The sequence below is a fragment of the Setaria italica genome, chromosome VII, assembly GCF_000263155.2.
Source record: "Setaria italica strain Yugu1 chromosome VII, Setaria_italica_v2.0, whole genome shotgun sequence".
In the NCBI taxonomy this organism is placed as follows: Eukaryota; Viridiplantae; Streptophyta; class Magnoliopsida; order Poales; family Poaceae; genus Setaria; species Setaria italica.
The window spans coordinates 19,880,981-19,903,517 of NC_028456.1; the positions used below are offsets into that span (position 1 = coordinate 19,880,981).

The 22,537-nt window shown below is 46.4% G+C and overlaps 2 protein-coding genes and 2 pseudogenes across 2 annotated transcripts; 2 read left to right on the forward strand and 2 right to left on the reverse strand.

Moving 5' to 3' along the window:
- LOC111257953 overlaps window positions 1–1,606 on the reverse strand; it is a 4,247-nt pseudogene extending 2,641 nt beyond the window's left edge.
- A 2,437-nt stretch (window positions 1,607–4,043) lies between these two features.
- On the forward strand, window positions 4,044–6,812 carry LOC101759954 (G-type lectin S-receptor-like serine/threonine-protein kinase At2g19130). The gene has a single exon (XM_004977929.3). The coding sequence runs from the start codon at window positions 4,123–4,125 to the stop codon at window positions 6,592–6,594; it is 2,472 nt and encodes an 823-aa protein (XP_004977986.1). The 5' UTR covers window positions 4,044–4,122; the 3' UTR covers window positions 6,595–6,812.
- A 458-nt stretch (window positions 6,813–7,270) lies between these two features.
- Window positions 7,271–9,917, reverse strand: LOC101760362 (G-type lectin S-receptor-like serine/threonine-protein kinase At2g19130). The gene has a single exon (XM_012847621.2). It carries the CDS (start codon window positions 9,808–9,810, stop codon window positions 7,420–7,422), a length of 2,391 nt encoding a protein of 796 aa, XP_012703075.1. The 5' UTR covers window positions 9,811–9,917; the 3' UTR covers window positions 7,271–7,419.
- A 6,838-nt stretch (window positions 9,918–16,755) lies between these two features.
- On the forward strand, window positions 16,756–19,121 carry LOC101760774 (annotated as a pseudogene).
- The last annotated feature ends 3,416 nt before the right edge of the window (window positions 19,122–22,537 follow it).

The window sequence follows — 22,537 nt, forward strand, 5'->3', positions numbered from 1 at the left end:
CACCACCTATGACCCAAATCCTAGGAGACACAATCCCAACTACCTCCCCCACCTGGCTACGGGGGCCGAATAGACACCTCTGATACTTTTGCCATCTCTTCCACCTCCACCGCCGGTCGAGGAGCCGCTAGAAACCCCTTCTAGGTCCTCAGACCACAGGTAACCTCCAATCCCAAATCCTAAACTCTAACCATCGATTATTTTGCCGTTCAATTTTTAGTAGAATTCGGTGACCGATGGACAAACAAGAGTAAGGGCCCGTTTGGTTACTTTTGCTTATTTTTAGCACGGGTCACATCGAATGTTTAGATACTAATTAGGAGTATTAAACGTAGACTATTTACAAAACTCATTACATAAGTGGAGGCTAAACGGCGAGACGAATCTATTAAGCCTAATTAAGCCTAATTAATCCATCATTAGCAAATATTTATTGTAGCAACACATTGTCAAATTATGGACTAATTAGACTTAATAAATTCGTCTCGCCGTTTAGCCTCCACTTATGTAATGGGTTTTGTAAATAGTCTACATTTAATACTTCGAATTAGTATCTAAACATTCGATGTGACACGTGCTAAAAATAAGCAAAAGTAACCAAACGGAGGATAGGGACGAGAACTATACGTTTGGAAGAACAGCTAGCTTTTCTCGGGGTCTGTGTTGGCAATATTTCACCTTGCCGATGCGGGAGAACCAATCCGGCTCGCTTGCGCCAGCAAGAATCTGCTCGCCTGGCAAGGCAAGGCCAGGCAAAGCAGCAAAAGGGGCCGTTTGGAACCATTACCGGGTACTATTAAGCCTTGCTAAGCAAAGATAGGGACGGAGGCTATGTATTTGGAAGAACAACTAGCTTATCTTGGAGTCTGTGCTTAAGGTTTCTCCTTGCCAATGTGGGATAGCCAATCCGGCTCGCTTGCGCCGGCAAGAATTCGCTCGCCTGACAAGACAAGGCTGAGCAGCAAAACAACCGAACGGCCCCAAGTTGCTGCTGCTCTTGAGCTCCGGATTTTTTTTTCTTTACACACCCTTCACTTGTCCCCTGAATACCTTGCGGGATGTAGTTTGTGTTTGGATATGATGGTTTGATCCAAATATCTAGGATTTCCAAAGTTCACGACATTTATTTATGGAAAAGTTGAAATTTCTTGGGAATTATTTTGGGAGTAATTAGCGGAACTCACTTGGAGAATGCAGTGGCAGACTGGCAGTAAAGATGTTGTTTTAGACATGTCAGCTGGTACATGTTTGTTCTGTAGTGAAGATGAGCCTGACCCAACACCTAAATTCTGAACGTGTGAATAATGGCTGGTGATTGGCTTTGATTTGTAATCCCTCCCGTTCCTCCAGACCTCCACTACTCACGGCTGGGAACATTGAAATGGCTTCTCCCCTTGCGTGAGGGCACGCGATCGGCTACAAGTCTACTAGTATGCGCGTGACCGCAGCCGCATGCCACTTGCTAGACTAGAACACAGGCGGCCACTATTACACTAGGCCGTGCACACGGGGCGGCGGCGCGCCGGAAAGGAAGGTCGGAGAAAGGTAGCGCCGGCGCCGCGTGACCACCATATTCCTTGCAATCCACGTGCTTCAATTGGGTCATGTGTTTCCCGGGAGACCGAAAGTAGTATTGCAAGAATTTGCAGTATACTATACGTCTATACTACAGTACTGGTTGTTTAGCCATCCCTTCCAAATATGGCACGCTGACAAATACTCACTGCTCCAAACACATATTATTTTTAGATTTAACATTTAACATAAGTTGAACTTTTCAAGCTAATGCATCCATTTTAAAATGTAGCTATATTTAGATTTGTCATAAATTAAATTTTTTTTACCTTTGACTAATAATATCTCTAAAATAATTAGTTTAAAATAAAAAAATACTTTTACATTGACGGTCTTTATGAATTTCCTATTATTCATAGTTAATGTTAAGAATGTTTGATTTAGACAAACATAAACGTAGCTATATTATAAGACACAGAGAGTACCAAGCTTTTAGGAAAAAACACAACATTCACATCATCAAATTAGTTCAGTTAAATCCACCCTAAAATATATTTTGATTGCATTTATTTAGTATTATATATATATATTAATATATTTTTATAAATTAGAGAAATTTGACCGAGAATGGAGTAGTTTGGTTACATCGTGCTACAACAAACAAAAGAAATACTATTCCTCCGTTCTACGATGTTATTTTCTATAACAATCAGCCAAGTGGCTGATGAACACAATAGGAGAAGAAAACAACGGAGTATCTAAAGTCATGGTCACAATGCGGCACTGGGCTATCTTATCTTACTATTACTAATTGGAGGTTCCTTTTGAAGCCTCCAGGTGATGCCACCTAGGATCCTAGGTGGACACTAAGAGAGAAATTCTAGAAATTCTCACAAAAAATTAAAACATCTAGCCATCAATTGGTAGGCTCAAATCATCATAGCCATTGGATCTATTATATTTTTAAAAAATTACCCACCTATGCCATTATGAAAATAGCCTAAAGTAACCCCTAAATCTATATCTAAATTACCCACCTCTACCATTATATAAAATAAATTAAAGCAACCCCCTAATCTTTATCAAAATTATCCACTTATGCCATTATAAACAATATTTGAAATAACCCCTAATTTGCAACTAAATTTCCCACCAGCTAATACTTAAAATAACTTAAAGTAACCCCTTAAAATTGCATCTATATTGCCCACATATGCCATTATTAAAAATAACATGAGGTAACCCTACATTTGAATCCAAATCACATTAATTAAAAATTTACAGTAATATATAATTCTAAATCATCTATTTTTTTACACTATTGGTATATGATATAATAATTAAGGTATATACACAAGATATTTGCCACCATTTATAAAGATATAGAGGAAGTGATGAGAATATAGATTTCTATGTTAAAATTATAGCGCAAACTTAGGGTCCATTAAACAAATTCAAGTGCATACATGCGATGCAAAGTGAAAAGTTAAAAATTATAATCATAGTTATTGGTAAGTTACCCCACTATCATTATTAAAATATTCAAAAATAAACTCTAAACCTATATCTAAATAACGGAGCTTAGCCATTATAAAAAATAATCTAAAGTAACCACATAATCTTCATCCAATTTACTCATACATACACCCTTCGTTTTCATTTATAAGCGCACATGCATATTAATATTTAAACTTTGCAATCTTTGACCAATAATTTAACTATTAATTTTTTTATAATGCAAATTTTATATGATTGGATTCGTAATCAAATATACTCTAATGATCATAAGTTTATTACCGTAAACAATATAATATAAGATAAATGAATGATTAAAGAATTATTTGGAAGACCGTGCCAAGTCATACCATGCCTTATACACATAGATGGTTAAAATGTCATTCTAAATTTGTATCTAAGTGACCCACATACGTCGTTATAAAAAAATAATCTAAAGTAAATACCTAAATCTTAATCTAATTATCTTCATGTGCATCATATAGAAATATTAAAAAGTAAACTAATATATGATTCTAAATTACCTATTTATGTCATTGTTAATATAGAAATACTAAGTTTAAAGTATATAAGCATGATGAGTGCCACCATGTAGACCATTTATACATATATGTGAGGAATTGATGAAAATATTGATTTTTATGCTAAACCCAATGTATGGAGGTGTGATAGAAATGAAAAAGGTGTGAATTTGGATGAAAAAGTGTATAGAGTAATTACTAATTAAAAATCAATCACAACTGGATAAAGATAAGTATACATCTATATAAGTATTAAGTTGAAGTACTGAAAAAATGAGAGAGCAGTAGGTAAACAATTTTGATTATTAGCTAGAAGTTTAATTTCTAAATATTTTTTAAATATTATAGCTTCTAAAAATATTAGCCCGCGTTAAAACCCTAACCACGGAGAGGGCATCGTTTACACGTTTGGATGAAACAACGAATTCGTCCAGACTCTTGGTGGAGTCTAGAAGATCACGACTGATCCTTCTCAAAGGTAATGAATGGAAAAAATAGCATCCGTACGCAACTATTATGGTAGGGACACACCTTTCTTCCTCCTAGCAGCAAGCTCTACTACGCAATCGACATGCGTCTCCTCATCCTGCTGGTACTAGCACTACATCTCTCCAGCCACCACACTCCCGCAATCTCTGCAGCCAGAAGCACGGAGGCACTCTTCCCCGGCCAGTCCCTCGCCACCGGCGACAAGCTCGTCTCCGGCAACGGCAAGTTCGCGCTCGGCTTCTTCCAGCTCGCCGGCGCCGGCAGCACCACTGATAGCCGCTGGTATCTTGGCATATGGTTCAATAAGATCCCCAATTTCACTCCCGTGTGGGTAGCATACAGGGAGGAGCCATTGACGGACCCAAGCTCATCCGAGCTCTCCTTCTCCGATGACGGCAACCTCGTCCTGTTCGACAGGGCCACCAACTCCACCATCTGGTCCAGCCAAGCCAACGCGACGGCGACAACCAACGCCACCGTGCTCGTGCTCCTGGACACCGGGAACCTCGTCCTGCGCCGGCGCTCGGCCGCCGCCAACGCGTCATCATCCGGCGCGCTGTGGCAGAGCTTCGATCACCCGACGGACACCCTCCTCCCCGACGCGACGATCGGGCTCGACAGGGTCACCGGCCGCACCCGCCGCCTCGTCTCGAGGAAGAACATGTTCGACCAGTCCCCGGGCGCGTACTCCATGGAGCTCGGCCTCGCCGGCGTCGTCCGGCTGCTGTGGAACTCGTCCGTGCCGTACTGGTCCAGCGGGGACTGGGACGAGCGGTACCAGTACTTCAGCTCGGTGCCGGGGATGACGGTGCGCCACCTGTTCGAATTCACCTTCGTCGACGACGGCCGGGAGGTGTCCTTCGCGTACCACCTGCGCGATGAGGCCGACACCGTGTACAGCTTCCTCGACGTGTCCGGGCAGAGGAAGGTCCTCCTCTGGCATGAGAGTTCGCAGGAATGGTGGACAATCTACCCGCACCCGGAGCTCCAGTGCGACGTGCACGCCACCTGCGGACCCTTCGCGGTCTGCACCGACGGCGCGACCTCGCCGTGCAGCTGCATGAGGGGATTCTCCGTGGCGGCGCCTGATGACTGGGAGCTCGGTGACAGAACGGCCGGGTGCAAGAGGGACATTCCCCTGGATTGCGGTGGCAGCGGCAGTAGTGTCGCCGGACTGGCAGACAGGTTCTACGCCGTGGCAGCCGTGAGCTTGCCGTATGATCGACGGAGCGTTGGAGGACACGTCGCAAGCGCAGCTGAATGCGAGCAGGCTTGTCTGAGCACCTGCTCTTGTTCTGCTTATTCCTTCGGTAGCAGCGGTTGCAATGTGTGGCATGGTGAGCTGTTTAATGTGAAGCACCTGCAGTTTGCTGTTGCTGATGCCGCCGCTGATGACGGCGAAGTTCTTTACCTTCGCCTCGCTGCGAAGGAGTTTCAGACAAGGAAGAAGAACAGGGGGATGGTCATTGGAGTCGCCATCGCAACTGGTATTGCCGCTTTGAGTCTCGTAGCGCTCATCTTGCTCCTGATGGCGATGGCAAGAAGGAACAGAAGGAATTTTCACACGTTGAACAGTTTACACGGTGACAGTGGGCTGATCGCGTTCAGATACAGAGATCTCCAGAGAGCGACTAGGGATTTTTCAGACAAGATTGGAGCCGGGGGGTTCGGTTCCGTGTTCAAGGGATCGTTAGACAATTCCACGACCATCGCCGTCAAGAGGCTCAACGGCTCCTACCGAGTGGAGAAGCAGTTCAGGGCGGAGGTGAGCTCCATCGGCATCCTCCAGCACACAAACCTGGTCAGGATGGCCGGCTTCTGCTGCGAGCGCGGCAGGAGGCTGCTGGTCTACGAGCACATGCCCAACCTCTCCCTCGACGTCCACCTCTTCCGGAGCGACGCCGCCGCCGCCGCCCTGAGCTGGAGCACCAGGTACCGGATCGCGGTCGGCGTCGCGCGGGGCCTGGCGTACCTGCACGAGAGCTGCCGGGACTGCGTCATCCACTGCGACGTCAAGCCGCAGAACATACTCCTCGACGGATCGTTCGGGCCGAAGATCGCCGACTTCGGGATGGCGAAGCTCATGGCGAGGGATTTGAGCCGGGTGCTGACCACGGCCAGGGGAACCGTCGGGTACCTCGCGCCGGAGTGGATCGGCGGGATGGCCATCACGCCCAAGGTCGACGTGTACGCCTACGGGATGGTGCTGCTGGAGATCGTGTCCGGGAGGATGAACTCGCAGGAGGAGTGCGGCGGCGGCGGCGGTGGGGACGACGACGACGATGTTGTCTACTTCCCGGTCCTGGCCGCGCGAAAGCTTCTGGAGGGGGATGTGATGAGCCTCGTGGATCGAAGGCTGCGCGGCGACGCCGTCGTCGAGGAGGTGGAGAGGGCGTGCAAGGTGGCCTGCTGGTGCATTCAGGACAGCGAAGTTGATCGGCCGACGATGGGGAAGGTGGTCCAGATTCTCGAAGGTCTGGTTGAGGTCGAGATGCCTCCGGTGCCGAGGTTGCTCACGGCTATCGCGGGGAGATCCCATTCGGCCTGCACGTAGCCGTCTTCGTTGTCCAAGCGCGCGCGATCGTAATGGTAGCCAAAATGTAAAAAAGGTTCATGTACTCGTGCTACATTTCAAAATGCAAGTTATTATTTTAGTTTTGTCCTTAGTTAATTTTTTAAAAACTTTAATCAAGTAGTTGAAAATGTTGATGTGGAGAGGCTACAAGCTGAGTCGATTCTTAGAAATTGAGTTTATTTGTTGTACACATATATTGACGATCAAAATTGTCAAAAACTAGAGAATTCAAAAATTCTTTTACAGTACACAATACTATCCTATACTGGTGTTCAAAAATGACTAGTAAAAAAACATCCGATGGTTAAAATTAATTATATACTACTAAAGTCTTACTAGTGGTATGGTAGTATATGTGAGTAGTACATGTGGAACAAGGGTATTGTGGAAAAAATATAAATGGCATACACATAATATATTTTTCTTGTTCTTTGAGATGGTAATATATTTCTCATCATCTGATAAGATTACAATGACCCTAGTAATAATTACTATATTACTCTTTTTCTATACTATATACCACTGAGTGGTAGTATTGTGTACGTGAAAGAGCTCGAATTCAATGACCTGGATAGCTTGTGTTCCACTTTGCCATCCGTCCGTCCACATGTTTTGAAATGGTACTTGTGTTTCACTTTCACCAAGCTTAAATTCATGATGAGTCCTGGGAGGGGGGGAATTATGCCAGATACTCTTATAGTTGTGGATAAATTTTGAATGTTAGAAATGCTCACTGCTCACAAGAGTTCATTGTCAAGTAAAATTTACTTTCCTCACAAAAACATACTTATTTCAGCAAAAAAATTACATATTGTTTAATAATGGTGGGCTTCCAGCAACAGCTTGGAGTATTTTTGGGAGTGGAGGAACATCGACCTCACGTAGACCGTCTAAAAACTGAACAACCTCACCCATTGCCGGTCGATCAGAGTCCTTATCTTGGATGCACCAACAAGCAATTTTGCAAACTCGTTCAACCTCTTCCAAACTGAAATCTCCACACAACTTAGGATCTACCAAAACCTGCACATCGCCCTTGAGAAGATTATTTGCGACTTGCAGAGGAAAATAAACATCATTGTCAGCACAACTAGTGCATTGTTCGGATGTGTTTCTCCTTCCTGATATAATTTCCAACAACACCATCCCATAGCTATAAACATCAATTTTTGTTGTAATAGCCACTCCACTAAGCCATTCAGGTGCAAGATAACCTATAGTTCCTCTCATCGTTGTCAAGGCTCGGCTAGAATCCCTTTGCATGAACTTTGCCATTCCAAAGTCTGCAATTTTAGGAGTGAATGATGCATCAAGAAGTATGTTTTGTGGTTTAATATCACAGTGTATGATACATTCCCGGCAGCTCTCATGCAAGTATGCCAGTCCTCTAGCAACTCCTAGGGCCACTTGGTACCTAGTTTTCCAATTCAGAAATGTAACACTTCTCTGAAATACATGAACATCAAGAGAATGATATGGCAAGTACTCGTAAACTAGCAATCTCTTATTTCCCTCACAACAGAAACCAATCAGTTTCACCAAATTAACATGGTGGATGATTCCGATTGAGCTCACTTCAGCCCTGAATTGTTTCTCTCCTTGACGAAAACCGTCAAGCATTTTCACTGCTATGGCAGTTGAGTCAGCTAAAAAACCCTTGTAAACAGAGCCAAAACCACCGCTCCCTAGCTTGATTGAGAAACTTTTAGTTGCATGCTTCAAGTCTATGTATCTAAATGCAACAATCCCATTGCCACCCTGAACACCGTTAAATTTGCGAAAATACTGGATTTTTCGGTTCCTCCAAATTATCAGTAGCAGGACGAGTCCAAACAAAGCCACAGTTGCACTGGTAACAACCCAAACTAACATTTCCCTTCTATGGTTTTCCCAACTATTCAACTCTTTTGCAGCAAGGCGAACCTTTAGGAATTCCACCTTAGTACTAGTAAGGTCACTATACTGCTGCTGTTTGACATTAAGCAGTTCATCATGCCAGACGTAGCAGCCATAGTCGCCAAAGGAGTACGCAGTGCAGGAGCAATTACTTAAGCAAGCTTGTGCACACTCACCTTCACTAGCAATAACTGTTGTGCTCTGAGCATTCTGGGGCAATCTGAAGCATGGTATGTTGTAGAATCCATCTCTTGAGCCCGTTGCCTTGTTGTTACTGCAATAATCTAATGGCTTATTTCTTATACACCCACCTGTTCGATCTCCTAGCTCCCAATCCTTAAGTGACTTGATGGAGAAGCCCTTCATACAGTTGCAAGAGGGGATTACGTTATCATCGCAAATTGTGTAAGGTCCACAAATTGCATAGACATCACATTGAGATTTTGGTTGGACAGCAGAAGTAACCCAATCCTGTAACTGCTCGTACCAGACATACGCCTTCAACTGACCAGAGACTTCCAACGAAAGATGCATGGCCATTGTCACGTCCTGCAAGGGAGTTGTCAAATACACCTCTCTGCTGTTGTTCACAAATTCAGAATAAGCACCCATGTCCGGTATCGAGTTGAAGAACCGGCCGTTCCAGACTCCACTGGACCAATATGTTACGCCAGAGTTTAGCTCTACAAGGATGAACTGAGCAGCACCTGTGGGGTCGAGCTCCAACGAGTACGCTCCAGGAGCCTGGTCGACCCAGTTCTTCCTTGAAACAAGACGGCGGTTCAGACCAGTGACCTTGTCCCGACCGAGCTTTGCGCCGGGGAGAAGACTATTTGTAGGGTGGTCGAAGCTTTGCCATAGGACATCTGTGAGGTCCAAAGATTTCTGTAGGATGAGGTTCCCGCCGTCTGACAGCGTTGCTACCGTGTTGTTGGTTGTGACGTTGGCTTGGGTGGTCCAGATGATGGATTTGGAGACATGGTTAAGGACGACAAGGTTGCCATCTAAGGAGATTGTGAGCACTGCCGTCGTCAGATCAGCAATCGGAGCATCCTCGTTTGCGACCCACACCGTAGTCATGGTGGGGACTCTGTTGATCCATATGCCTAAATACCAGTAGTTGGAGGTGTTGCCAGAAGACTCACTGCCGGTTTTGAAGAAGCCGAGCGCGTACTTGCCGTTGCTGGAGACGATCACGTCGCTGCCACCGAGGGTTTCGCCGGGGGAGATGGTGTCCCTTGCAGAAGCAGCGTGTAGCGGGGAGAAGATGAGCACAAAGAGCAGTAGGACGAGAAGCATGGCTATGAATCAGCGTAAGATTGGAGTGTTAGCGCAGGGACAGGGAGTATCTGCAAAGTCGAGCACCTCCTCTTGACGACGTTGGAAAGTGCGCAGCCACAGAAGTCATCGAGTTGGACAGAGTGAAGTGGACGTGGATTTCCTATGATCAGCCGGCTGTGTTGAAGATTGCCAAAACATGCAGGTTTTGGTCTGCCACGACGACCGCGGGTGAGGTGGCTTTCGTTGAAATCTCAGCGAATGGTGGGTGAAACAACCAGCACAGTCTGCGCCGGATAAGAAGACTGTTTCTTTCTTCTTTAGTTTTTTTTGCGAATAGACTGTTTCTTTCCTTGGAAGTTGCTACTAAACAGCCGGCTATTTTTTAGTTACGATTTCAGTCAGATTTTCAACAAATAGCATTGTGACACGTCAGCGTTTTCATTTGTGTAGAGAAAACCAACTGAAAACCAGCTGAAAACAACAGAGAAATCAGTAAAAAAATAGCTCAGGAAAGGAAGGAAGAAAAAGTGTCTGGAAAAAAAATACACTTGCAATCAGTGAAATGAGACTCCGACTGAAAAGATAGGAAAACTGACTGAAAGCTAGCTGTGGTAATTGCAGTCTGTTAACTTAGCTGAAAGTGACTGAAAGGTGGTAGCCGACAGCCGACAGAGAAGAATATTTCAACCGCAATCCGGGTATTTTAACTGTCTACGATTAATAAAGCTTCTCTTATAAAAATAAAGTATGTCCCGAGACACTTGGAATTAGTCAACTGGTGAAATTAGCATAACCACTGCTATCTTTTCTTCTCACTGGAGCTAAACTTGTATCTAATCATGGCTTACGTTGAATCCATTCAAATTTGTGAACCATAGTAAGGGGTGATACAACTTTACATGTATGCTGATAATGGAACAATAATGTTCAACTTCATCTTCAACCAGCAACAGTTCTCTATAGCTGCAGCAACGAATTGTTTTAAACATGAATTCGCAATAGTTATCCGTAGAGCGAAAATCAAATACTTCCCCTCTAGGGGGGGGGGGGGGGGGGGGTTGATACCGATTCTGACCGATTCTTGCCAAAATAATTGAGCAGACCCCCAAATGGCGCGATTCTCGCCAGATTCCACGGGAATCGAATTTTACCATAGCAAAGAATGCACTATTGCATTGCACTGAGGAATCGGATCTCTGATCGCTTTAGGGAAAATCCCGCTGATTCCTGCAACAGGTTTACAAAACTACCCCTCAAGTTGGGATGAAACTACCCGCCCTTTGCCACCTGATAAATATCGCTTCTAGGTTCGGATTCCACCTCCCCGACTCCAGTCGCACCATGAACACCATCGCCTCCGCACCCCTCCCCTCCGCGTGACCGCACCCTGCGTCCGCGCTGTAGCCAAGCCCTCCGCGCCTCGTCTGTCCATTTGAGCACGGCCGCTGGGACGGCGCTCGCCGAAGCCTGAGTCGATGGGTTTGGATCGAGCCGTCGCCGAGTGACCCTGCCGTTCCTTCGCTCCTTGGCCCCTCCCCAGCCCCCCGCGCGTGGCTCCCCTTGGTAGGCAGAGAGCAGCCCTGAGGTGCGAATTACGCTTCTACAAATCCACCAGCTTGAAGAAACCAAGTGATTCATTTTTGCTTGATGCGATTTTCCTCATCGTTTTGTGATTGGATGATCGTTTTGTTCAAAATTGTGAATGGTTTAATTTTTGAATTGTGGATCCGAATGAATCACTTAGTGCCTGTTCAAGTAGATTTGATGCCATGCTGTAACGAATCATTTTTGTTCTACGAATGACTTTTGTTCGGTTATAGTTCTAAATGATTCAGTTTTTAGATTTTATTAATATTGTAAAAAGTGATCTATCATAAAAAAAATTAACACCAGAATGCAAAAAATTAGTGAAAATAGTGAGTTATCCACTTATTCAGCAACCAAAAAACCATTAAAATCTCTAGGGGTATACAAGTGAATACACGTTCAAGACAAACATCTTGCTTCTCCAGTCAGTGATTCTTGAGAAAGCGGATTCTTATGACAGCCAGCTTCTTAGAAAATCGATTCCTAGACAAGCTGAATCAAACAGAGCCTTAGGTTGCCAGCTCTATATTAGACCATGCAGGATTCTGTACTGTTAACCATGCTCACAGGTGGGTCTGATATAATAAAAATTGTTTTGAAAAATGTGAAGAGCCTAATTACTGTATGCATAGTCTATAACGTTTGTCTCCAAATGACATGGCTTGTCTAGAAGACAAGCTTATGTATTAACCATGCTTTTAGGCAGCAAGCAGCATCCTTTTCGAATTTCCACACAGCTGGGCAGGGGCAGCAGAGCAGAGAGAACGGCCGGCCCCATGGACATGACCTGGACGTCATGATCGCCAGTCGACACTGTGGGCTGCTGCTTGCGTACGTGCTTGCTTGTGGGGAGAGCGAGGCGCGGTGTTTCCCGTATTCTCTCTCTCTCCGTTTTTCCCCGCTTATTTGCAACGGGGTGCCCCTCGCTTTGTCTCGTTGATAACCTGGCTGTGGATCTAGGAGCTCCACAATCCAACTTGATCCTATCTATTTTTAGTTCAAATCATATAATATTATGATTCGATCTTTATTGAGTTCAATCCTTTAATTTGTTAGGCTTAAATTTACATGGAATGCTGATGGATCATGTCTTGTCTTTCTACAGTTTCAGCTCCAGTTAAAATCCAATATGAGATTTTTTTTTGGGGTAAGAAAACCCAACACATGAACACGGTACACGAGGGGACCATGTTTTTTTTTTCTTTTACTAATTTCAAATTGTGAAAGTTGTTGGTCGACCTGTAGGGCTTCCTAGGCGTGTGCGTGCTTTGCGCCTTTGCTGGACAAATTGCAGGTCCAATAAGGAAGGGTTTGAATAAGTTGATGGACTCGTCAAGAGGTAGTGTGCGGTGGCTGGAGCTCCACCCCGAAGAATTAATTATCTGAGGTTCTTCATTATTAAGAGATCCTTCGGGTGGCCAAGAGACCATAACAATCATGTTATGCGAAGATTGAGCAAAGTAGTATCATCAAGATTAAATAATCTAAATCACTCCGATGACAGAGAGCTACTATATACAAGTAATCTACCCGCTAATCAATCAGGTTTGATTAAATCTATGCTTAAGAATTCTGATGAATTGTTGATTGGTGAATTGATGAGGACCGTGTAGAGATATAGTTCCTATTGTTAGAACGATGATAAATAAAAAACATCTAATACTAATGCTAATGATGAATTTATAGTGGACTTTGAGAAATAAAAAACAGTTGTTCTCCGTTCTCCTGCGCCCCTCCGCCACCGAGCCGGGCGCGGTCTCAGATCAGGTTGCAGCGGCGCTGGGGCAATAGCGCAGAAGGTGAATATCGTAGAAGATAAGGTTACTGTTGGCGAACGGTCATGATGACCAGTGGTTGACCCTTATACCTCCCAAAACTAGTTGGGTAACGGCTCGGGTGCTGTGCGCCGTATGCCCATCGACTAAAAAAAGTTTTTTCTCTGAGATTTAAGGCAAAGATGAAGCAGATTTCAGATTGACCTCAGCCTGATTCTTTGATTCAACCTAAGGCTCGAGAGCTACTCCATATGGAGTGCGATTTTCATCGCACTTCCATATATAAATTTAAAATTTGAAGATCCAAGACAGCGTCAAATGAGGATTAAGCACATTCTAGCCACACGATAGTACTCGGGTTCACTTGAAGATTCAACACCGAAAGAGTACTCAAAGAGCACCAACAACTAGTCAGGACAAAGTCAACGAAGGTACTCGAGACCGCTGCATTTGATTAAAACGTACTCGGGGGCTTGTCGTACATACACCTATGGGCCCACCAGAAGGTTTGGACAGTCCCACATACGGGGTTGTGCACCGAGACGTGTCAAATATGGAGACTACGGTGTAGGACGATGTGGTCTATGTGGAGGACAGGAACTAGTCGAGGACTAGGAAACTACTCATAGCAATTAGAGTAGGACTCACTAGTCGAATCCGACTAGTGTTCTTGTAAAACAACCGACCTGTAACTCTACCCCTCCGCAATATAAGGTGGGGCAGGGACCCCCCTCCAAACAAGTTCAATCGAATACAAGCAAACAACACATAGGACGTAGGGTATTACGTGATCTAGCGGCCCGAACTTGTCTAAATCACGTGCCTACGTACACCATCGAATTCCTGATCTCGACGATCCCCACCAACCAAAACACTACCTCAGGGATCCCCCTCGGTAGGTTGCTAGGTCTAAACACCTACAGCAGCGTTTTCAGCATCGTTTCTTCCTTGGAAGCATCGTCTTCGGAGATCCTATTCCGGCCTTCTTCTCGGTGACATTGTGGTGCTCTTGGCTATCAAGGTGGGGTCCTGCGTGGGGATGAGCAAATCCCTCTTCTCTCTCACCCTCTCCCCCTGCAACCTCTATCTGTGTTGACGGTTGGGGTCCGCACATTCCGGTGGAGTGCTCCACGTTGCCCTAGCGGCGATCGATCATGCATTGCGGCGACCGTCTCGGTGCTAGGTTCTTCCCCTTGGCAGATCGCTGCTGTCATCCACCCATGGTATTCACATTCTGCTGGCTGAGTTGCTAATCCAATCAGGCCGTTGAGTATGGAGTGGCGCAATATGTGTGTGGCATGAGTTGATGTCGTCCCAATCCAACCAGTCGGGTATTGCTGCTGAGTGGTGCCGTGTTGATGTCCCAATCCAACCGGCTAGATGTTGTTGCATGAGTGGTGCGGTGTGGTCGTGTTGATGTCCCAATCCAACTGACCGAGTTTAATTTTTTCGTCTTCTTTTCTTTTCCTGATTGTGGCCTCACAGGGCTAGTTTTGTATTTTTCTGCTATATCAATAGAAACTTGCAAGACATTCTTATGTGGTTCATTCAAAATTCCCTGGTACCGGAGCTCGAATCCGCAGGTCTTGACATTACCTGAGGCTGCGCAAATCCCTGATGCCGCCGCCGCTGGCTGCGCGTGCGCCTCACCATCACCGCTCTTGACGCCGTGGCCAACCATCGCGCAATCCACGTTGCGCTGGCCGTCCCTATCAGATTGTGCTTGCCACGACCATCGAGCTTCCCCGTTGTGCCCCATGGGCCGCCGCCCACCGTGCCGTCGAGCCACCGCCGGATGACACGGTGAAAGAGATGGGGTGGGGGAGGGATGGAGACGGACGGGAGTCAACAAAGAAATATGGGTTAGGTGCATAGTTTCTAATTCTCTTGCTGTTATGGCAGTATGGAAACTGCTCATAGATTTCATGGGTTGGGACTGCCCAGTGACAAACCTAACTTGATCAATGCATTATGATGCGTAACTGAGAAAGGGGTAAGAGTGTTCATGCAACTAAAACTTGAGCCTTCACTCCTATATCCTTTTGCAACAAAAAAGATTTGTGGTAATAAGATACACCTATGGTGACAAAAATATGTTTTGACTTTTGAGGCAATAACCTTGAATATTGCAAATCAGATTTTGCTGCAAAAGGTGGGTTTCCCTGTAATGGAGTGACTTTTAATCTTCAGCAGTTCAGGTCCCGTGAAAAATATGCACTTCCACGCAGCAGCGTCTTTGTTTTCGCCAGAAAATCAAGTTCAGTCCTGTCATGTCTCGGAACGACTACTTGCCACGACGTGCCGTTCCCGTCGGCTTGTCACACTAGAGATCGAATTATGACATCCCAACAACCTTTGCTGACTCTGACCAATGGTTCGAGTTTTCGCATTCCAATACAGGCTGCAGCATTATTCAGCCACCATTCCCCACATCTTGCTAACACCGGCAAGCTAGTTAGCAATGGCAACTTCGTCCTCGGCTTCTTTCAAACGGGCAAAAGGTCCTGCAACGACACTCTCAACTCGTAGCTCGGAATAACAAAGTCCCCAAGTTGACGCCGGCGTGGACCGCTAACGGGGATAATAACAAAAGTGGCAACATCAATTGTTGATAAAAATCAACGGTGATAATTTCGTTTTGAAATGATGTGAAATTAAAATTAGACTTTATCACTGTTTAACTCTCGTCTAGATGCATGATCAAAATGCTTATATGCATCCAATTCCGAGTTCGGATGAGATAGTTAGGGTTATCAGAAGGGTTAAAAAAAGCCTAGAGGTTTAGAGGGTCGTTACCTTCTATATTAAGTCCGATTAAGGAAGCAGCAAATTTTGTAACTGTGCGTTATTCCATCTGTGTGGTGTGATTTGTGAATGATCCGTCTACTTCAGACCGTCATTGTTCGGGCTGCTTTCACTGGTACTCAGTATAGTAGGTTTGAGCTCCAATAATTCAACGTATTGTCTTCTTTTACAGTTGTCCAGAGTGCTAGCGACGCACTAGAAAATTAATTTTTCAAACGTCAAGCGCATATCGTTGACAGACAGATGCTCTCCGTCTAGAAAATTGTTCATTGTCGTTTGTTCGCTACTACTTTCAAATTGTTATTCGCTTCTCTGTGCTAAGTCAATATTTTTTAAATTCGATAAAATTTACACAAAAACATATTAAATAAATGCAACATAAAGAAATATTTCACGGTGGATTTAAAATTAAATGCACTGATTTGATGATGCAGGTGCTGGTGCTTTTTCTATAAACTCGATTAAAATTAGACAAGTTAAAGTTATACAAGTTTGATTTAGGATAAAACTAAATTAAACTATAATTTTGAAACAGGAGAGTAGCCAGCAACATCAGTCGTTGTTGTCGAAGATCAAAACTATCACTAGTGCGACGTGCATGGAATGCCAACGTAACTAACGGTGCTGGTTCTTGAGTTTTGACCCTGTCTACGGCCCTTGGCATTTCCATGTCTTTAGAGCTAGCTCCAGCACGCAGCCACCATTATATTCAGCATCTTGCAACGACCGCGGCGAGCCAGCTAGCAACTTCGTTCTCTCGTTGTCGTTGCACACCGCTCCTCCCATCTCTCTCGCCATGCGTCCCCTCCTCCTCCTCGTCCTGTGCGGGCTCCTTTTCTCCCAGCACAATCCCTCGTACTCCGTTGCCACGGACACACTCTCACGCGGCCGTTCCCTCGGCAGCGACGAGAGGCTTGTCTCCGGCAATGGCAAGTTCGCACTCGGCTTCTTCCAAATAGGCACCAGCAACCTCCCCAACTGGTACCTCGGCATATGGTTCAACAAGGTTCCCAAGCTAACCCCTGTGTGGACGGCCAACAGGGATCATCCGATCTCGGGTTCAGTTTCGCCAGAGCTCATAATTCGCAGCGACGGCAACTTGGTTGTCTTAGCTCAGGGTAACATCTGGTCTACCCGGGCAAACATAACAGCCAACGACACTGTCGCAGTACTCTTGGACAGTGGCAACCTTGTCCTACGGAGCTCCTCCAACTCTTCCCGCACATTCTGGGAAAGCTTTGACTACCCGACAGACACCGTGCTACCAGGTGCTAAGGTTGGATGGAACAAGGTCACAGGTCTGAACCGCTATACTGTTTCGAGAAAGAATTCGATTGATCTATCTTCAGGTATGTACTCCTCGAAGATGGACCTCGATGGGGTTGGTAGGATGCTATGGAACTCATCTGCTGTGTATTGGTCTTCTGGGAAGTGGACTGGTAGATTCTTTAGCTCAATACCGGAGATAGATGTCTGCAGGTTCGTCCCTAGCCAATTTTACCTTAGTCAACAATGACCAAGAGGTTTACTTCACCTACAACATACGGAATGAGAACGCACTCACAATAAATGTGCTGGATGTCTCTGGCCAAATGCAGCTGCGCGTATGGGCCGGGCAGGATTGGTTCACGATTAACGACCAGCCAAGATATCAATGTGATGTGTATGCTGCATGTGGCCCTTTCACGGTCTGCACTTCTAATGCAGATCCTTACTGCAACTGCATGAAGGGGTTCTCCGTAAGGTCACCTGCCGATTGGGAGATAAAGGACAGAACAGGCGGGTGCACCAGAAACACTCCGCTGAATTGTGGCGGCGACGTTGGAAACAAGACAGGTATGACAGACAAATTCTACTCTATGCCAGGCATTAGGTTGCCCCAGAGTGGCAAAGTTACACTGAATGCATCAAGTCCAAACGAATGCGCACAAGCTTGTTTAAGAAACTGCTCTTGCACTGCATATTCTTATGGCAAAGATGGCTGCTATATCTGGCATGACGAGTTACTTAATGTAGCTACTGATAGTAATGGAGAAATGCTTTATCTTCGCCTTGCCGCCAAAGAGCTGCAGCATAGGAAACGTAATAAGAGTGGAATTGTCATTGGTGCCGCCATTGGTGCAAGCATTGTCACTTTGGCCGGCTTTATCTTTCTAGTAGTGATTTGGAGGAGGAGAAACAGGAAGATGTCTAATCGCAAAATGGGCAATGACCACGGTGATGTTGGCATCATTGCATTCAGATATGTCGACTTGCAATATGCAACAAAAAAAATTCTCGGAGAAGCTAGGCACAGGTGGTTTTGGGTCTGTATTTAAGGGCGGGCTTAGTGACTCAGTTGCCATAGCAGTGAAAAGGCTTGATGGTGCACGACAAGGCGAGAAGCAATTCAGAGCAGAAGTGAATTCAATTGGCATAATCCAGCATATAAATTTGGTGAAATTGATTGGATTTTGTTGCGAAGGTGATAGGAGGCTACTTGTGTATGAACACATGCCGAACGGCTCCCTGGATTCTCATCTATTCCAAAGTCATGGTTCAATTCTGAATTGGACCATTAGATATCAGATAGCTCTTGGAGTAGCTAGAGGGCTTGGATACTTGCACCATGGATGTCGAGACTGCATCATACACTGTGATATCAAGCCGCAAAACATACTTCTCGACGCATCTTTTGTTCCAAAAATTGCAGATTTTGGTATGGCAAAGTTTCTAGGGAGGGACTTCAGCCGTGTTGTGACTACAATGCGAGGAACTATCGGATATCTTGCTCCCGAATGGATCAGTGGAACAGCTATTACTTCCAAAGTCGATGTTTACAGCTACGGGATGGTGTTGCTAGAGATCATATCAGGAAAGAGGAACTCTCCTAAACATAGTGATGAAGACCGTGCAGACTACTATCCTGTGCAAGTTGCACGCAAGCTTCTCCATGGAGATATTTTGAGCCTTGTGGATGCAAACTTGCATGGTGATGTGAACATGGAGGAAGTTGAAAGGGTTTGCAAAGTTGCGTGTTGGTGTATCCAAGATATTGAGTTTGATCGACCCACAATGGCTGAGGTGGTGCAGTTTCTTGAGGGAATATGCGAACCAGAAATGCCTCCAGTGCCAAGGTTACTCGATGCAATTGCAGGGGGCTCACATTCAACTGGATTATGATCGCTTTGCAGCTAATTCAGAAATCCATGAGAGACTACAGCATCCTCCATGTAGTGCATGAATAAATTTGTTGTCTGTGGTGTGTAAGAACTTTGAGTACCCAAGTCATATATCTAGTGTAGAAAGTTTTTTTTTTCGAGAATACGCAGGAGAGCTGCATATCTTTGTATTAAGAAGAAGAGAATAGTTCAAATTACAACGCGGGCCTCCCGGGCACACGCACACGGTTCAGTTTTTATAGGTATTACATTTTGGAAACAAACAACCGGAGGGCTGTGGCCTTAACACGTTACTGACGTTGAGCTTCCACTGGTGCCGGCCAGCCTATGATGGATAGCTGCTTAGCGCCTGCGCAAGACCATAGCAACGCCTCCTCCAAAATACTCTGCACCAGCTGTGCCGGTTGCTTGAATGAGCCTCTGGTGAACACCCGATCATTTCGTTCCTTCCATAATTTCCAAGAGGTTAGCATAAAGGTAGAGTCCAAGCCTTGCCTCAGCCGAGCATTCGTTGCCTCTCGTTTGTGGATTCACCAGTCCATGATTCCCATTCCATCGTTAGGTGCATGATGTTGCAAATGCAGGAGTGTATCGACGTTCTGCCAGACTTGTTGGGAGTAAGGATAGTGAGTGAAAAGATGATCAACTGTCTCAGATTCCTGATTGCAAAGAGCACATGCTGTGTTGTCCTGTAACCCACGACGGTGCCTTCTATCTGCCGTCCAAAGGCGATCCTTGGAGGCCAACCACATGAACAGCTTCACCTTTAGTGGAGCCCAAGCTTTCCAAATCAATTCTCCCCCGGCAAATGTAGCTGCGCCATAGAAGAGAGCCCTGTATGCTGATCTTGTTGAAAATGTGCCAAACGGTTCCCATTTCCAAGTGACCAGATCTTCAACGCCGGGGCTCAATTGAATCTGATCCATCGCGTGCCATAACTGAACATATTGGTGCAGTGCGGTTACTGTAGCCGGTCCAACAATATCAGAAATCCATTGCTTCTGGTTCAGGGCTTGTGCCACAGTTCGCTTCTTTTTGACGCGCGATCTTATTAGATTGCACAAATCCGGCGCAATGGTACAGGGTGAGCAATCCCCGTTCCATTTATCACACCAGAAAAGGGCTAAATTGCCATCTCCGAGTTGGACCTTAATGGAAGCCTGAAAGAGATGCTGTAGCACCCTGTCGTTCGCAAACTGAAGCTGCAGGTGTTTCCAGGGTCTGCTATCCTCTGTTTTCTGTAACCAGAGCCAGCATATGCGCAAAGCCTGAGACATGAGCCTGAGATCGGGAATGCCAAGTCCTCCCAGATGAGTTGGTCTACAGGCTACTGTCCAAGCCACCAAGCATTGTCCCCCGTGTGCAGATGGTTTAGCTGCCCAGAGAAAGCCACGCCGGCGTTTGTCAATCTCATGGAACACCCAATCTGGGACTTTCAGAGAGATCAGTGTATGTGTGCATGAGGAGCTCATTACTGCCTTCACCATAGTCAAACGGCCAGCTTTGTTCATGAGACTTGCCTTCCATGTTGGCATGCAGTTTGCAACTTGATCCACTAGTGGCTGTAAATGTGATTTCTTGAGCCGTCCCACTGTCAGCGGTAATCCCAAGTACTGAATTGGAAACTCAGTAACTCTAGCCGGCATAGTGGTGCTGATTTGCTGCAGTTGTGCGTCAGAGCAAGCAATGGGGGCTATCTGACTTTTGTTCAGATTAGTATTGAGGCCTGAAGCGTTTCCGAAGAACTTGAGGATTTCTCTAATAGTGATCATGTCTTGGACAACAGGCGCAACAAAGAGCACCACGTCGTCAGCGTAAAGCGAACACTGATGATGTATGGCCGTGTCTGCCGGTGCAGTTAGGACCCCTGCAAGAGCTGCCTGCTTGATTAGTCGTTGAAGCACTTCCATCACGATGATGAAGAGTATTGGAGACAAAGGGTCTGCCTGCCTTAATCCTCTTGCATTCTTTATGAGACGTCCTGGGCTTCCATTTCGAAAGACAGTTAAATGTAAGACCTCTATGTACTATTTTGACTTATGAAATTTTTAGCATGTTGAGAAAGAGCAAAGGATATACTCGGTAAACAATAACTGTGCTCAACAAAAACTATCCCTGCTAAAAAAAGGTCATGCTCAACAGTCAGTCAATATCCACTTCAACGCAACGTCTTTTTTTTCAGTTGTCGGGGTCAAAGAACAGAGCAGTAGTGCGCCGTGTCTTTGAGGTCTAGCCCTTCCCAAACGTCAGCCACATTTCATGGGCTGATCCACATGAGCGAGAATGATCTCCAGCAATTAACAAGACTAGAAGAGGACTAGAAATCTCAGCTCAGTTGTTGACAAAAGCCTACACGTTTCCTTCAGGCTTCAGGACATTAACGATCCTACAAGATAGTTTTGCTTCGATGCAGATGGTAACGCGTGTTTACCGTTGCTCGTTCCAAGTAAACTTGTGTTAGCTATTGGTGCCGTGCGGTGCCCATGCCGCTGGTTTGTACACTAGAGAAGGGGACGTTTGTGAAGAAGAGCAGTAGATTCTAAGTCAATGTCATATTGTCATCTCTCAAGTCGCCGACTGTAACACTCATCACCAGTGCACTTGTAACGGAAGTAGCAGAGCAAGTACTTTTTGGACCTACCCCACGTCGCCTGGCAACACGGGCGGCGGCCGGAAACCTAGCTACTGCCGCTCCCTACCTTCCCTCCACCCCACCTCGCCACTGCTGGAGGGCGCCGCCGAAAGCCCGCGCGACCCCTAGGAAAGTGGTGGCGGGGCAACCCCCCTTCCCCTCGTTGCGCAGCCTGGATCTGGGCGGGAGACCGGGAGCGTGGAGGAAGGTGAGTTCGCGGCACGGCAGAGCTGGCCGGGGGCCGCGGCAGCGCAGAGCGAGGAGGCGACCTGGTGGCCGTGGGGCGAGGCGAGCCAGCAGCGCGAGAGGCGGCGTGTGGCAACCTTGGCACCCCGGCGCGGTGCCCGAGGCCGAGCGGTGGAGGCAGCCCAGCGCGGGGCGCGAAGGAGACACGAAGGCGGCCGTTGTAGCGCGAGGGACCGTGCGGCAGCAACGGCCCGGACTTGAGCACGAGGTAGTGCGGCGGCCTAGCGAGGCAGCGCGGCAATGGCATGGTGGTGGCCTAGTGGCCCTCCGGTGGCCGGATCCGCTGTCCCCTAGGGCGGATCCATCACCCTCCTTGCCGGATCTGCTGTTGGAGTGGTGGGTCCGGTGGGGAGCGGCGCCGGAGGCGGCCCTAAGGTGGCGTGTCATCTCGGCAGGAGCAGCCAGTCGCGGGGCGAGGGGGCCGTGCGGCACCGAGGAGGAGACTACGCACTGCGAGAAGCGACGGGGATCGCACGGCAAGTGGCATGCTGCATGCAGTGCAGCTGGGCAGCTGCAAGCTGGCACGGCGTCAGCAGGGG